The following is a 17,522-nucleotide window of genomic DNA, read 5'->3' as shown; positions in this document are numbered from 1 at the left end:
CCATAGTGGTATGCTAATCGCAACGTCTCGTTCCCTTCTCAGGGAACAGGGTTACATGCGTAACCCAGAAGTTTTTTTGTTGATGTGCTTTTTTGTGCAAAACATACCTTTTGGAATTATGGAATTATTGTACTTTTTGGAATTGATCTCATCAGACCATACCACATTTTGCCACATGGTTTGGGGTGATTTAGTTGGACTTGGATATTTTGTGTGAGAAAGGGGTTTCGTCTAGCCACCCTACCCCATAGCTCAGACGTGTGAGGAATACAAGAGACTGGCACATACAGAGATTAATCAGTCAGATATTCCTGCAGCTGTTTTAATGTTGCTGTAGGTTTCATAGCAGCCTCCCTGGTAAGTTTGTCTTGTTCTTTTTTTTTTTGGAGGGACATCCTGTTCCTGGTAATATCACTGTGGTGCTCCATTTTCTCCACTTGTTGATGATAGCCTTCACCGTGTTCTATGATGCACTTAATATTTTGGAATTTATTTTATACCCGTCCCTGATTGATTCTTTTTGACAGCAAGACCCTGTATAGGCTTCAGCAGTCAGATGAAACCAAGAAGCTGTCCAAGAAAATCGTTCAGAAACAGCTGGTCTTTATTTGGGGTTAATCAGAATAATTTCATTGATGGCAGCTGTATGAAAATTACTTTTGAACATGAGATTGAGTATGATTGGTTCATCCTGACCACAGCCCCATCCCTTTATTCTAAAAAAGTATATAACTTTTTCCCCCTAAAATGTTATAGATTATTTTTCACTTTTATTCATTTTATACATTGTAATTTCACATTGAGGGTGGGAAAAGTTCTAACATGATTTATCTTGGTTTAATTTTTTATCATAAAAACAGGGGTGTGTAGACTTTTATATCCATTGTAGCATCTCCTGCAGTTATGCCCCTGCTGATTAGCTAATTACTTGTTTTTTTCCTTTGTAAAGCAAATGGGAAATATCTTTCTACCAAGTCTGAAAGGCACAGTAGTAATTATATGCATTATGAAACATTCAGGGTTTATTTAAGTGACAATGTCTACTGATGATTCAGTGTGAGAATAGAAACAAAGCAAACAATGGAATGGGGAAGAAAAGACCCTTTTTATGCACTGTATAAAGAGAGAGAGAGAAATGTATGTATGCAATTTTTACTCTCTAATGAATTCACTGTATATTTGGAGCTATAATTCTAATTAATGGAAAGGACAATTGCCACCTGCCATTTTAATGTCAACAGGATGCTGAAAGCCTGAAACAGAGGAGACCTCATGAATATTTGAAAGATATGGCAGAAGGTGTGTTGCCCCAGCAAGGTAAATCACTCCTGCCCTCTTTATAGACTGTCCATCCAGCATTAACATTCAGCCTGAAATGGATTGTGGGCATTTTTGGGTAGGTGATAAGTACTGGCCCACTGAACATTCATAAGACACACATACTAGAGAATAATGCCCAGAAATACAATTCAAGACTTTGCAGTGAGACAAGGTGTACACAATAAAGGAAAAAAGACAGAGGCATGGACTAGACCAAAACAAGTATGTGGTAGTGGTCGACTGATATGGATTTTTTAATGACCTATGCAGATGCTGATATATAGAAAGCAGTGTGGCCGATTGGCCAATATGAGGCCGATATAACACAAATTTAATTACAGTAAATAAGACAAACAGAAAATTGGTGAAACTGAATAAACATTTATTGTGCATAATAATATTTATAATTATACATTTGTAATATAATATTGCACTTTTGCGGTCCCTTGTGTTGGCTGTGTAAAGTACTCCCACAGAGGATTTGTTTTCTGTCGAGCCATCTATCTGAATAAAAAAAGAAAATACATTTTAGATAAAAACTTATGTATAATTTGTTAATCACATAAATAATTAGTGCTGCTTTAATCCAGTAGCAGGTAATAGATAACATTTATAATTAATTTCATGAATAAATCTGACCAATAGTCATTAATTCACAAAAAATACTATGTGTAATTCCATGTATTTTATCTACAATAGAGTTACTCATAAATATCATATAATTACTTTAGCTAGTAACCAGTTGTTTTACTTTGGAAATTGTTGGCTTTTTTTTTTCTTACATATTTAGACAAGCAAGCATTTTTGAAAGAGTGCCGGTTAGTAATATGTATAGTTATATATCGCATATATTATATAAAATATATATTATTATAAAGTTATATTATAACTTATATAATAAGTTGATATACTTGAACAAAACCATAAGGAAAAAATGCAAATATTAATAGATGTGATATTCTTCTTGGGGGAAAAAATAAGTACATCCATGGCCTCAGAAGCTAGTATTGCACCATTTAGCAGAAATAACTTATTGTAGCTGTTTTGCATAAGTGTCCACCAGGCATGCTGGAATTTGTGACCACGCTTCCATGCAAGATTCTTAAGGGTTTTCTTGCATGGACTGCCCCTTTGAAATCCCTCCACAAGATTTCAGTGGGATTCAAATCCGGGCTTTGACTAGGCTTAGGATCATTATCCTGTTGAAAGGGCCACATGAAGGACAAATAGGTTTAAAAAAAATTTTGTCCCAGCGGCCATTGATTTTCTAAATAATTTAACCTGACTTTTATGTTGTAATTATTGCAATACTTTCTTGTTTGTTTGATTGTAGTCTGCTTTGTTTCCTTTTATTATTGTCAGTCTAAGGGCTGTATGTGATTAGCAGTTTGGGACAATAAAGATAACTTTGAACCTTGACCTTTCAGTTCAACTTCAACTTTTAGACAGTTGGCCTCACATTATCCTTAAGTACTCTCTGATATGATGTAGAATTCATTGTTGAATCAATGAATGCAAGCTGTCCAATCCTTGAGGAAGCGAAGCAATCCAAACCATAACATTTCCACCACCATGCTTCACAATTGGTATGACATGCTTCTCCTGAAAAGCTGTCTTTGGTCTGTGCCAAACATGTCTGCTGTTACTGTGGCCAAACAATTCTATCTGTGATTCGTCCAGAGCACATTATTCCAAAAGTACTGGTCTTTGTCTATGTGCTCACTGGCAAACGGAAATTTTTTTTTTTTTTAAGTTTTTTTTTTTTTAGTTTTTTTTTTTTTAGATTTCCTGACACAACTCCTGTGCAGGTCATATCTGTGCAATCTCTTTCTGATTGTAGAAGCATGCACTTTGACACCAACAATTGCAAGACTTACTAGCAGATCCTGTGATGAAATTTTGGGGTTCTTGGAGACTTCTTTTTGCATCAGACAGTCTGCTGTTGGGCTAAATTTGCTGGGATGGCCGGTCATGGACAAGTTGGCAGTCATTACAAATATGTGCCATTTGTAGATTATTTTCCTTACAGTGGAATGATGTATTTCAGTTAATTTGGAGATCTATTTAAAGCCCTTGCCAGACTCATAGGCCTCCACAACTTTTTTTTCTGAAGGCCTTACAAAACCTTTTTAGATCTTGGCATGATGACACCACACAGCTCAATAGCAAAGGGAATACCAGAAAATAGATATGAGAGGGGTATAAATAAGACAGGTTCCACCTGCACTCCCTAAGCAGATTCTAATCACTGGTCTTGAACATCCTTCCATCCATCTTCTACCACTTACTCCTTTTCAGGGTCATGGGGGAACCTGGAGCCTATCCCAGGGAGCATTGGGCACAAGGCGGGATACACCCTGGACAGGGTGCCAGTCCATCGCAGGGTCTTGAACATCTGATTTTAATTTTATGGAGTTGAAGGTGTGATAAATATAGGGGTGTACTTACTTATTCCATGTGACTGATCTGTTTTTTGTTCATTTAAACTGTGAAAATTACTACAAAATGTCACTTTTAATGATCCAATATTGCATATCTGTGAGTGACAAAAGTATGTGAACCTTTTGCTCTCAGTATCTGGTGCTCACTCACCTGATTGTCATCCCGTTGATTGAAAACACCAGACTCTAATTTCACCTTCAAATTAACTGCTAATATTAAAGTATCACATACTTTTAACTCACAGATATGCAATATTGGATCATTTTCCTCAATAAATAATTGACCAAGTATAATTATCTTCTCTTATTTGGTTAATTGGGTTCTCTTTATCTACTTTTAGGACCTGTGCGAAAATCTGACAATGTTTTAGGTCACATTTACTGTATGCAGAAATATAGAAAATTCTATAAATAATATAGAAATATAAACTTTTTCAAGCACCTGTGTGTGTACGTGTGTGTGTGTGTGTCTCTCACTCACACACACACACACACACACACACACAGTGTGTGTTGCTAAGCATCTAGCCGTAACATTCTAACACCGCATCATTTCACACTGTACATGTTTGACACTGCAATGTGGGGTTAACATCACAAATGCGGTGCTAATACTGCTTCAGAGCAGGGTTTCATAACCCAGTGTAAAAATCGGTGCTAAATCTGCTTCTAAAGTACAAGTGTGAAACATTTCTCTACCCGGGGTTAAAAGGGTTTAGAATGATGATAACCAAAGCTGAGTGTGAATAATGGTATCTTACAGGTGAGAGGCATATAATTTGACTATTGACTCAATTTTTTTTAGATAGACATGTGCAGAAGGTATATCAATCAGCCAGAAGGCTGATTATTTATATACAGTATGTCCATATTAATAACATATTAACTTTTATTCAAACATGCAGTGTGAATTATGTTATTTGGTAATAATTTTAAAAAAAAACATACTCTACCAGTATTCCTGGCTTTATATAAATTCCACCAGGAAATATAAATAGCTTGGGACATTAGGATGTGCTTATGGAGCAAATAACAGTTGTCATACCTATTGTCAAGGGCATCAGGGTAATTTGGCAATTTGGCGATGGCATTAATTCTGATGCGTTAGGGGTAACGTTCAATACAATTTACTTTTGGTATCAACATCTATTAATCTGTTAGTCACAGGTACATTAAAAGCCACAGCACTGCAAAATCAGCCCTTTTTACAAAAAAAAATATAGTGGCAGCAAGGAAAGTAAGAGCACAAGAAGCAGACTTATTCTCACTTTTTATGGTATTTATGAACATGGAAATAGGCTCTTATATAATATAAATATAATGCATTATAATCTATAAATATTTCTTTTTTTTTCTTTTTTTTTTTTAGATAAAATAAGGTACAGTGGGGGAAATAAGTATTTAACACGTCAACATTTTTTTTCAGTAAATATATTTCCAATGAGGTTATTCACGTGAAGACATATGTATTAACTCAAGAAATCTGCAAGTATAAAGAAATCACATCATTGAAGTCCATAAATAAAGTTATGTGTAATAAAGTGGAATGACACAGGAAAAAAGTATTGAACACGCTAAGAAAAAGCAGTTCTCCAAGGCAAGGAACCAGCTGAAATCCATAAGTAATTATACCCCCTATCTGTGCAAAGTTATATCAGCTGGGTTAGTAAATTGTTAGTAAATTTATGGTCTATAAAAAAGGCTTTTCCTTACCAAGGTGTCACACAAGAAGCATCTCATGATGCGTAAAAGCAAAGAGCTCTCCCAAGACGTTCGGAACCTTATTGTTTGAAAACATATTGATGGAATCAGATACAGACGTATTTCAAAACTTCTGATTCCTCCAGTATGCATCATTGGGGCCATTATCCACAAGTGGAAGCAACATCACTCCATCATCAACCGTCCACGCAGAGTCAGAAGAGTAGCCCAAGAGCCAAGGACCACTCAGAAAGAGCTCCAGAAACACTTGGAGGCAGCAGGTGCCATCATCACAGAGAAAACAATAGGCAGTGAACTCCACTTCTCATGCTCAGCCTGCAAGACTCCATTACTAAAGAAAAGGCATGTCAAAGCTTGTTTAAAGTTTGCTACAACTCATGAGGACAAGTCTATGAAATACTAGGAGAGTGTAGTCTGGTCAGATGAGAACAAAATTTATCTTTTTGGCTGTCATACTACACACCATGTTTGGAGAAGAAATGGCACTGCACATCACCCTAAAAACAATATACCAACACTGAAGTTTAGAGGTGGAAGCATCATGGTGTGGGGCTGTTTTCATTGCATGGTATTGGCAGACTTGATATAATTGACGGAACAATGAATGGAGCCCTTTACCGGAAGATTCTTGAGAAGAATCTGCTGCCATCCACCAGGATGATGCACGTGAGAGATGGGTGTACTTTCCAGCAGGACAGCGATCCAAAACATACAGCAAACGAACCTCTCAATTGGTTTCAGAGAAAAAAAATCAAGTCATTAGAATGGTCCAGTCAATAACCTGACTTGAATCCAATTGAACAAGATTTAAAGACAACATGGGGTGGCTGTGGCTCAGGTGGTAGAGCGGGTTGTCCACTAATCGTAGGGTTGGCGGTTTGATTCCCAGCCCACATGACTTCACATGCCGAAGTGTCCTTGGGCGAGACACTGAACCCCAAGTTGCTCCCGGTGGCAAGTTAGCGTCTTGCATGGCAGCTCTGCTACCATTGGTGTGTGAGTGTGTGTGTGTGTGTGTGTGTGTGTGTGTGTGTGTGTGTGTGTGAATGGGTGAATTAGACACAGTAGAAAGCGCTTTGGATAAAAGCGCTATATAAGTTCGCCATTTACAATATATTTAGAAGAATGAGCCAAAATCACACCTGAATACTGTGGCCGATTAATTTCTTCATACAGGAAGCATCTTGAAGCTGTCATTACAAACAAAGGCTTCTCCACTAAGTATTAAATAAATTTCAGTTATTGTGTTCAATACTTTTTTCCTGTGTCATTCAACTCTATTACACATAACTTCATTTATGGACTTTAATGTTTGGATTTCTTTACATGTGTGGATTTCTTGAGTTAATACCAAAGTCTGGTGAAAATTTTGTGTGAATAGCCTCATTGGAACTATATTTAATGAAAAAAATGTTGACTTGTTCAATGCTTATTTCCCTTACTGTATATTGTTATTAAGCATAGAGCAGTTGCTGAATTTGTAAATAAGCAATAAAATAAATACACCACATTAAATTGTTATAAGGAAATCAGCTGAAAGATTGTTCTTGGAGAACTTGCCACACTTTGTCAGTAGACGTTGGCTGTCTTATTTGCTTCAGCAGGTAAATCCAGACAGCATTTATGTTGTGGTCTACTAATATTTTTATGACCTACAATAATTTTTCTGTAACAAATGAATGTTTGTTTGGGGGAAAAAAATATTGTCATGATGCAAATTTTAAATCTATGGGAAATTGTAATACTACAGAATACAAAGACAACTGTGTGCTTCTTTTTGTGGCAGAAGTTTTGGGGAAGGCCCACATATGGGTGTGATGGTCGGGTGTTCACAAACATTTGGCTGTGTAGTGTATGTACAGTACACCCACTAAATGGCCAAAAGTACCTGAACAGCTCACCCATATGTGCTTGTTGACCATCCCATTCAGAGTTGGATCCCTTTTCGCTTATATAAAAGCCTCCACTCTTCTGGGAAGACTTTCCACTAGATTTTTGAAAAGGGCTGTGGGGATTTGTGCCCATTCAGCCACAAAATCTCCAGTGAAGTCATGCACTTATGTCCAGTGAGGAGGCTTGGGTTATAGTCTGTATTCCAGTTCATCCCAAAGGTGTTCAGTGGGGTTGAGTTTGGGGCTTTGTGCAGGCCAATCAAGTTCTTCCACTCCAAACTTAGGAAATCATGTCTTCACGGACCTCACTTTTCTACACAGGGGCATTGTCATTCTGGAACATTATTGGGCACATTAGGTACAGTGAAACAACTTTTAATGCTACAGCATACAAAGACTTCCTATATAACTGTGTGCTTCCCGATTTGTGCCAACAGTTTTATGTGTTTACTGAGAGAGGCAAAAAAACACCCATAAAACAAACAAAAAAAAAATCAAGCAGTGTCATACTGGGTGGGACTTCCTAAATCCATTCCTCTACCCCCCTTCCTGATGGGCATGCCGTCCCTCAAGCAATTATTATGTACCATATTATGGAACATATTATATTAAAGGGGAGCTATTATATAAAAAAAATTCACATTTACATGGTGTTTGAACATAAATGTGTGTTAGCAGTGTGTGTGTGTACACGACCACCCTATAACAGTAAAAATCCACCAACTCCTTTTTTATATTCCCCATAAATCATAAACAGTGTCTCAGAATGAGTCGTTCGGAATCTGCCCTATTAGCATAGATCCTCCCCTGAGTGAGCTGCACCCAGTCCGCCATAGCAGCTATAGTGATGAGAAGAATTTCTCAGCTTTGTAAGTGTTCTGTTGTTGGCTGTAAGAATGAACATAAGAGTCTTCATGTACTCTTGGCATCAGTTTGGATGAATGGCCAGGTGCACAGGTGTTCCAAATAAAGTGGATAGTGAGTGTATAGAAATGGTTTTGTGCTTCATCGACACACTGTCTGTGTTCTTTTATTTAATTTAATCTGGAAGCTAAGTGGGGTAGCAAGTTCGCTTTTTTATTGTTGGCCACTCAAAAGAGGTGACTGAGTATGTGTGTAAGAATGTGCAGTGACCCTATGTAAAAATTGTTGTGTGCAAACTCAGTAGACACATTCATCGTCTCCAGTGCCCACATAGCTCCTCAACCTCATTGTTGGCTCATTGTAGAGTCAGATAGCAGTGGGCAAAAATGACTTCTTGTACCTTTCTTTGCTACAGTGAAGCTGCCATAATCTACTGGAGAAGGAGCTCAGCTGTTTGGCCAGTGTGGCATGGAGGGGGTGTTTGCTATTGTCCATGATCCTCTTAATTTTGTCTTCCATCCCCCTTTCCATTATCATCTCCATGGTGTCCAGTTTGCAGCCTAGGATGGAGCCAGCTTTCCTGATTAGCTTATGCAACTTCTTTGCATAGCCAGCTCCATACTGTACACACAACCATAGACTGGTAGAAGGTCTCCAGCAATTTTGTACAACCCCAATTCCAAAGTAGTTGGTACATTATGGAAAATGATAATAAAACCAAATAGGAGTGATTAGTAAATGTACTTTGACTTGTATTTAAACAAAAATGTATAAAGACAAGGTATTTGATGTTTTATCTAATCAACTGAATAGTTTTTTTTGTTTGTTTGTGGTTTTTTTTATATATATAAATGTTTATTTTGAAATTTATAAATGCAACATGTTCCATAAAAGTTGGGACAGGGGCAATTTAGGACAAATAGCAATGTAACAAGTTGAAATAAGATGATGTGAAACAGGTGAGGCAAATGTCTAATCATAATATATTAGGAGCCTCCAAAATAGGCCTAGTCCTTCAAGAGCATGGATGGGTCGAGGCTCGCCAATCTGCCAACAAATGCATCTGCAAATAATCCAAGACATTGAGAACAACATTCCCCAATGAGAAATCAGTAGGATTTTGGGCATTTCACCATGATATAATTAAAAGATTTAAGGAATCCGGTCAAATCTCGGTGCATAAAGTGCAAGGCCAAAAACCACTTTGAATGCATGTGATATTTTATCCCTCAGATGTCACTGTCTTAAAAACTGTCATGAGTCTGTAATGGATATCCAGACATGGGCTCAGGGATAATTTGGTAAACCTTTGTTAGTCAACACCATTTGCCGCTGCATCCACAGATGCAAGTTAAGGCTTTACTATGCAAAGCAGAACCCATACATCAACACTGTCCAAAAGCACTGCTGACTTCTCTGGGCTCGGTCTCATCTGAGATGGACAGTAGCACAGTGGAATTGTGTTTTGTGGTCTGATGAGCCAACATTTCAAATAGTTTTTGGACAAAACAACTGTCGTGTTCTCCGGGCAAAAGAGGAAAAGGACCATCCAAGCTGTTATCAGCATCAGGTCCAAAACCCAACATCTGTCATGGTATGGAGGTATGTCAGTGCCCATGGCATGGTAACTTACACATCCGTGAGGGCTCCATTAATACAGAAAGATATGTATACATTTTAGAGCAACGTATGCTGGCATCCAGAGCAAACTGTTGCAAATAATTTAATTTTTTAAAAATAAATTCAATTCACAAAGTAAAGCATCTAATAATGTGTTTTCAATATTGTACAGGGTGGATTAAATTTTCAAATTACTTTTTTTTTTTTTTTTTTTTTTTTTTTTTGCATTTTTCATACAGTCCCTACTTTTTCGGAATTGGGGTTGTACATACATTGAAGGATCTGAGTTTCCTCAGAAAGTAGAGTGTGCTCGTACTGCCTTGTTGTTGGTCCTCCAGACAAGTCTGTGGACACCAAGATATTTATAAATCAGTGAGCACTGTGACTTCCTATCCTTTGATGATCCTCCTCTCCATCCTTAATACACCCTACCACTGCAGAGTCATCAGAGAACTTCTGCATTTTATAATGTAAGTGTAGCCAGCTACTCAAAGACTGGCCACTATTATAGGTAACCACAGATTCGCATGACCGTAATGAGTAGTCAGTGTATCTAGATGTTCGGAATTTGTCCAGATCAGAAGATCATAGGTTCATTCGCTGAAGCCAAAAGTTGGATTATGACAGGGATCCCAAATATACAAAAGAAGAATATCAAAATAATAAAAGCTCAGTACAGTTGTGAGTGCACTTAAATTAGACTAGACCCGGGGCTGTTAAAATAAAAGTTCACAGTCCATTGATTGCACCGATATTGGATTAAGGTGGGTGGGTGTCTTCCTCCAGGGAAAGCAAGTGTCAGAGTGCACACAGTTCTACCTGACCCCTTGGGCCAATGGGAAATAGATCAAGGCTCTCTGGCTCAGTGTCTCTAGGTTGCAACCTCCTAGCTACAACCAGGCTCTATATCAAGTGGGGTTGGCTCGCCATCCAGTACTGGAACAGTTTTTCCAAGGATTGCCAGAATCTTCACCGCCGGTGAAGCTAACACTATTGGCATTGCTGTCATAGGCTAAGGCTAGTATCAATAAACTCATTAAACACATTCAAAATACACTTAATAGCCCTAAATGCATGAATGAAGTGCATGAAAACCAGCTCTCCGTTAGCATTCACTAATGTAAGTGTCTCAACAGGCCACTAGGCCTCAAGGGTACAACGGTTAATGCACACACAATTTAACACCTGACGTAAAACACAGTTACAAAACATATAACTCAACGGAGCTACTCCACTCACCAGTGGTAGCAGTCCAGAATACCATGAAATATCCTGTTTTACCATTAAATACATTTCTAGCATGTTAACAGGGATAATACACGTTAGCCGTTAGCTTACATTTAGCTTACAGTAGCACAGGGCATGGCTGCTAGCACTGTTTACATTGAGATCAATCAACATAAAATGGCAGACATTAGCATATAGGTTAGCGGAACATAAACTCACCAGTGCAATGGAACCGGGGGAAAGTAAGTATCAATATACCACTACGATGATTCAGTTACCACTGGCATCACTTCCCATCTCCCTCGCTAACGTGAATGGCTGAGAGGTGGGCCTAACCATTCAACTGGCTGGGATGTAGCAAAACTCAACCTTACAGGCTAATGTCCCAATAAAAATATCACCTGTACAGAAACATTCATTGCACATCTATTTCATTCAGAACTTTTTTATTTGTTTTACTTATTGCCTATTTATTTCACTCAGGACTTATTTATTTTACTTATTGCCTATTTTACCTCTGGGTTACACCCTCCCCCCTTGAATCCACGAGGATACACATCCTCCCCCCCATCCACGAGGATACACATCCTCGTGGATGGGTGTGGCTGCTTTGAAACAACTTTGGAAGAATAAAAGGGCCCCAAGTAGGGTTCAGTATCTCTAGTCGCTTTTAGGGCATCTGTGAAGGTTAAATTCAAGCCTTGGAACAGAAACTGCACAATAGATATCAAGGGCCCTCCCAGCCGAGTGTACTGTAGTCTCTCTGGGGGAACTCTGTGTCTTTCTGAACGTCTAGGAACATCCACTCCATCAGGTTCAGCATGTTCTGCTTCCCTGGAATCTGTGCTATGATCTATCTCCTGTTCAGCTTCCTTTTCCATTCCAGGCTCATTCTCCGTTACAGGTAAGTCATTTCCAGGTCCACAGACAATTTCCAGTTCCGGTAAGTCATCCTCTTCATTCTTGGGGGAATCAGCAGTGGGTCCCGCTTCATCCACTTTAGCAACCTCAGATGGAGTATCCTCAACCGGTGAGTTTTCAGGTAAGTTATTTGCATCTACTGGAAAGTCAGCATCACTCACTGAATAGTCAACAGGCAAGTTAACACCACCCACAGGCTATTAAACATGTGGGTTTACGTTACGAACATGTCCAGGTCTTGGAATCTCATACATTTTAGTTAATTTGTATGTTTCTCTTGCAGGTGGATCTTCAGACAAGTTAACAATAATATCATCCTCCGTGTCAGAGTAGGCAAGCATATCTTCCTCAGGGTCAGGATCCTTAGACTGTCTTGTCCTGGGTCCCCGTGGTTTTGGTTTTACCAGCTGGTCTGCCTCTGCGGTAGCTGGGAGAAAACCACAAGGAAGTAGAAGGTCATGATGGACTGTTCTCGAGGGACCTTCCTTGTTCTCTGGCCGGATGGTATACAAGGGGAGACTCCCAGCTTGCTTCACTACTACATGGATATCTGTCTCCCACTTATCGGCAAGTTTGTATTTACCTGTGAGGCAAACTGCTCTGACTAACACTCTGTCCCCAACCTCCAGAACAGAAGGAGTGACACGCTGGTCAAATCTGGCTTTGTTCTTGTCTGCTATTTTCTTAGCATTTTGGGATGCTATTCGGTAGCTATCTTCTAAGTGTGACTTCAATTTCTGAACATACTGTGAGTGCGTTTTGTTGTCATCACCTTCTAAAGGTAAGCCAAATGCTAAGTCGCCCGGTAGTCTTGGTTGACAGCCGAACATTAACTCATAGGGTGAGAACCCTGTCACATCATTCTTTATGCAGTTATATGTATGCACCAAAGGTTTGACAAATTTATGCCACTGTGTCTTGTCTTTTGCTGCCAACATACCGAGCATGCTCAGTAGCGTTCGGTTGAAACGCTCTGTGGGGTTACCACTGGGATGTTAGGGTGTGGTACCCTAGGGTATGGTATTTATTTATTTTACTAATTGACTATTTTACCTCTGGGTTACACCAGCATGCATAGTCAGCAGCTCTGCAGCCACTGATTATGCATGAGCACTCACTTCAAAGATGCCCTTTATCAGCTGAGATTATTTTTTGCCTTGATCCATTTCTTCAAGAGCAATTTAATCTTATCTATTATGGTGGTTGCTTGGTACAAGCGGGGAAAAAGTACCCAGCCAGGCCCACTTTCCAACCAAATAAAAGGTGGAGTGAATTTAATGATATATATGTATATGTATATATATATATATATATATATATGTGTGTGTGTGTGTGTGTGTGTGTGTGTGTGTATATACACACAGATATGGATAACTAGTGTGTGTGTTTATGTATTTATGTAAATGCATACACCTGACAATTTACCCAAAAATTCTATAAATATATATAACATTTTATTTTGAACCAGAGCAAATGGGGAATTGATGAGACCGTTGTTGACCAAAAGGTGGCTCCCTAATAAAGACTGCTTGAACAGGGCATGAACTGGAGAGCTTGGGAATGACGCTCCGGTGCACTAACCACTGGGCTGTGTATGAGGGTGAGCAGCGGCCGCGAGAGTGAGTCTAAGGGAAGTCAAATGCCCAAACTCGTGCTCTCTGTGGGACGCTCAATGGGGATTAAGCCCTGTGTAGACTGGCACTCAGACCGGAGATGAGAGCCAGAAAGAAGCGGGGAAGTTGAACCTCAATAATATTAACTTTAACTAAAACACTACTACAAAATAACCTCCCAGAGATAATACCGCGCTGCTATGTGGCACAGAATCATTCTGAATCGGTGAGGTAATTAATTAAATAATTACATGCATGGGCCGGAGGCGCTATAAAGGACCCTGCAGGTAGCTGCGGATTTGCCTGGGAAGGCACCCATGCTGTTATACTAACCACATTAATTCTATTTGAATATGTGTTGTGTTTGCGATACTACCATGTGTTCATGGTGAATCATCAGCTAATTAGTCTACTGATCAAATTCAAATGTGGACTGCATGCTTGGAGAGGGATTCAGAACTTAGCATCCATTCTTTCAAAAATAGCCCACTAGACAGACAGGCCATCAGATATAATTATATTCTCTTATAGTGAATTTTTTGCTAGATGGCTCAAAATAACACATTATAAATTTAACAAAACTGTTTCTAAAGAGTTTTTATTCCACCAATCCACTGTGAGGCAGCTAAGATGCAAATGGAGGAAATTCAGCACCACTGTTACTCACACAAGGAGTGGTCGTCCACTCTAAGGGTGTGGCGTAAAATATTTTTGGAAGTCACAAAGAATCCCAAGGTAACATCTAAGGACCTGAAGGTCACTCTTGCATTGAGTAATGTCAATGTTCATGAGTCCACCATCAGACAAACACTGAACAATAATGGTGTGCATGGCGGGATAGCAAGGAGGAACCCACTACTCTCCAAAAAGAACACTGCCTGTCTGAAGTTTGCTCAAGACAAGGTGGATAAGCCACATGGTCATAGGTCTATTGGAAGAATGCTCTGACCGATTAATCAAAAATGGAGGGGTCATACCAGTTACTGAAAGGAAAAGTTGACATACTTTTTCAGACAAAGATGTTAAATTTTTTGGATCATTTTGCTCAATAAATAAATGTAAAAACTATAATGTTTGCATCATTTTGAATTGGTTCTCTTTATCTAGTTTTAGGACATGTTTATTTGCCTTAATGAATATGTAATTTGTGAAATTTCCAGCTAAAAGAACAAAATACAGGGTGCTATCTATGCAAATAAATTAATTTAGGACTTCCAATGTGATTTACCAAACTTATTCATACAACCAAAGTACAGTAAATTTTTATTAAATTTGTGCAAACCTGTTTCTGTCAGACAAAGACAACATTTAAAATAAGTATTTTATTTTCTGAAAACCTATCAGTGTCTTAAAATTCTTAAAATTATGACTATTACTGTAGTAAAATTATTTCAATATTAGATATTAAGATTTTGATTTAATGATATACCTTATGAACATATCCCACATTCATGTCTATAAACTTTTATTTTTGTGCTCATGTCATCTATTAAACAGTTTTCAACTCATCTGTCCACCTTTTAATCAGCATTATTATACCTGACATGCAATCTTCTATTAAATTACTTATCATATAGACATTTATAGTTATTCACACACAGACAGCTCTGACCGTTGACTTTCATTCATTCATACATCAGTTTTAACTAACCTGTGTGTGAATCTGGAGACTATCCCTGCAACACTGGGTGATGGATAGGAATACACCCTAAACAGAATGTCAATCCTTTATACCACTACACACATGCCCATTTACACCTGGGGCAATTTAAAGTAATTAATCAACCTACCAGCCTACCCTGGGAGGTGGGAGAAAACCCAGGAACTTGGGGAAGACCCATGTAGTCACTGGCAGAACATGCATAAAGCTCAGGACCAAACCCCAGATTCTGGTGCTTTTATGACAGATTTGAGTTCATATTTTGGCTTGGGCTTTATCTAGATAAATTGCGAGTAACACACTTCTGTCTTCCTTTCTCTTCCTGATTACAGAACAAAGTGCTTGACATTGATGGGGTCAAGGTCAAACTGCAGGTAAGGCCTACTTCTCTCTCCAGCATACATTTAATGTCGTAAGGCTCCTAAATGCTTGTATGTAGGAAATTCTGCTATAGTCCAGCAAAATTAATGAGAGAGCTTCTACTTTTCCAGTGATCCAATGCATTTATGTCCCTCAGCAACTACTTCAGTTGGGGTGCCATTCATATTAAAGATGCCTTTTTGTGTAAGGCCAATTGATATGCTTTTCTGAGACAAAATTTCTTAATAGGGCTTAATAGGACTGTGTAAACATTAATCTTGTACTATTAGCATTACATTCGCCTGTTCTCCATATCATGTTCTTTCTCTTTTTTATCTCATATTCTCACACAAAAAATTATTTTTGCCATCTAATTTAAACCTGCCATTATATAGGTCATTCGGGAGAGCTTTTATTAGGCTGCTGTTGGAGGATTTTGCCATCAGATATGTTCATTTGTGCTAATTTGCTCCAGTGTGCACTGCTCACACTGGATGTGAAGTGCAAAATGCCATTTCTCATTAAAGCTATGGTACTGGTAAAAAGATAGATAGATAGAGACAGTGGGGGAAATAAGTATTGGACGCGTCAACATTTTTTTTCAGTAAATATATTTCCAATGAGGCTATACACATGGAAAAATTCCATAAATAAAGTTGTGTGTAATAAAGTGGAATAACACAGGAAAAAGTATTGAACACGCTAACTGAAATTTCTTTAATTTACTGAAATTCCTTTCTTTAGTGGAGAAGCCTTTGTTTGTAATGACCGCTTCAAGACACTTACTGTATAAAGAAATTAATCCGCCGCGGTATTCAGGTGGGATTTTGGCCCATTCTTCTAAACATATTGTCTTTAAATCTTGTTCAATTGGATTTAAGTCAGTTAATTGACTGGGCCATTGATTTTTTTTTTCCTCTGAAACCAATTGAGAATTTCCTTTGCTGTATGCTTTGGATCGCTGTCCTGCTGGAAGGTCCACCCACGTCTCATCTTCATCATCCTGGTGGATGGCAGCAGATTCTTCTCAAGAATCTTCCGGTAAAGGGCTCCATTCATCGTTCCTTCAGTTATATGAAGTCTGCCAGTACCATGCGATGAAAACAGCCCCACACCATGATGTTTCTACCTCTAAACTTCACTGTTGGTATAGTGTTTTAAGGGTGATGTGCAGTGACATTTCTTCTCCAAACATGGTGTGTAGTATGACAGCCAAAAAGTTCAATTTTGCTCTCATCTAACCAGACTACACTCTGCCAGTATTTCATAGGCTTGTCCAAATGAGTTGTAGCAAACTTTAAACGAGCTTTGACATGGCTTTTCTTTAGTAATGGAGTCTTGCAGGGTGAGCATGAGCAGTGGAGTGCATTGCCTACCTGAGTGGTCCTTGGCTCTTGGGCTACTCTTCTGACTATTCTTATGACTCCCTGGTCAGAAATCTTGCATGGAGCTCCTGTGCATGGCCGGTTGATGACTGAGTGATGTTGCTTCCACTTGTGGATAATGGCCCCAATGGTGCTTACTGGAGGATTCAGATTTTTTGAAATACGTCTATATCCGATTCCATGAATATGTTTTGCAACAATAAGGTTCCAATGGTCTTGGGAGAGCTCTTTGCTTTTACCCATCATGAGATGTTTCTTTGTGGTCACACACATTTCTCTATTTCATTACCACACATGGTAATGGAAAAAAAGCCTTCTTTAGACCATCAATTTACTAATCCAGCTGATATTAATTTGCACAGATAGGGGGTATAATTACTTACGGATTTCAGCTGGTTCCTTGCCTTGGAGAACTGCCTTTTCTTAGTGTGTTCAGTACTTTTTATTGTCATTCCACTTTATTACACACAACATTATTTATGGACTTTAATGTTGTG

The 17,522-nt window shown here is 38.6% G+C and overlaps 1 protein-coding gene across 1 annotated transcript in view; it reads left to right on the top strand.

Moving 5' to 3' along the window:
* Positions 1 to 17,522, top strand: part of LOC128625144 (ras-related protein Rab-26-like) — a 90,880-nt gene that overhangs the window by 25,057 nt on the left and 48,301 nt on the right. Inside the window, exon 3 of the mRNA XM_053653249.1 lies at positions 15,613 to 15,654. Within this exon, the coding sequence (XP_053509224.1) occupies positions 15,613 to 15,654 (42 nt within the window). The remainder of the gene's footprint in view (positions 1 to 15,612; positions 15,655 to 17,522) is intronic.

This window comes from Ictalurus furcatus, chromosome 2 (assembly GCF_023375685.1).
Source record: "Ictalurus furcatus strain D&B chromosome 2, Billie_1.0, whole genome shotgun sequence".
NCBI classification, from domain to species: Eukaryota; Metazoa; Chordata; class Actinopteri; order Siluriformes; family Ictaluridae; genus Ictalurus; species Ictalurus furcatus.
Note: the sequence above shows the minus strand (reverse complement) of the source record. Positions and strands in the feature narration are given on the sequence as shown.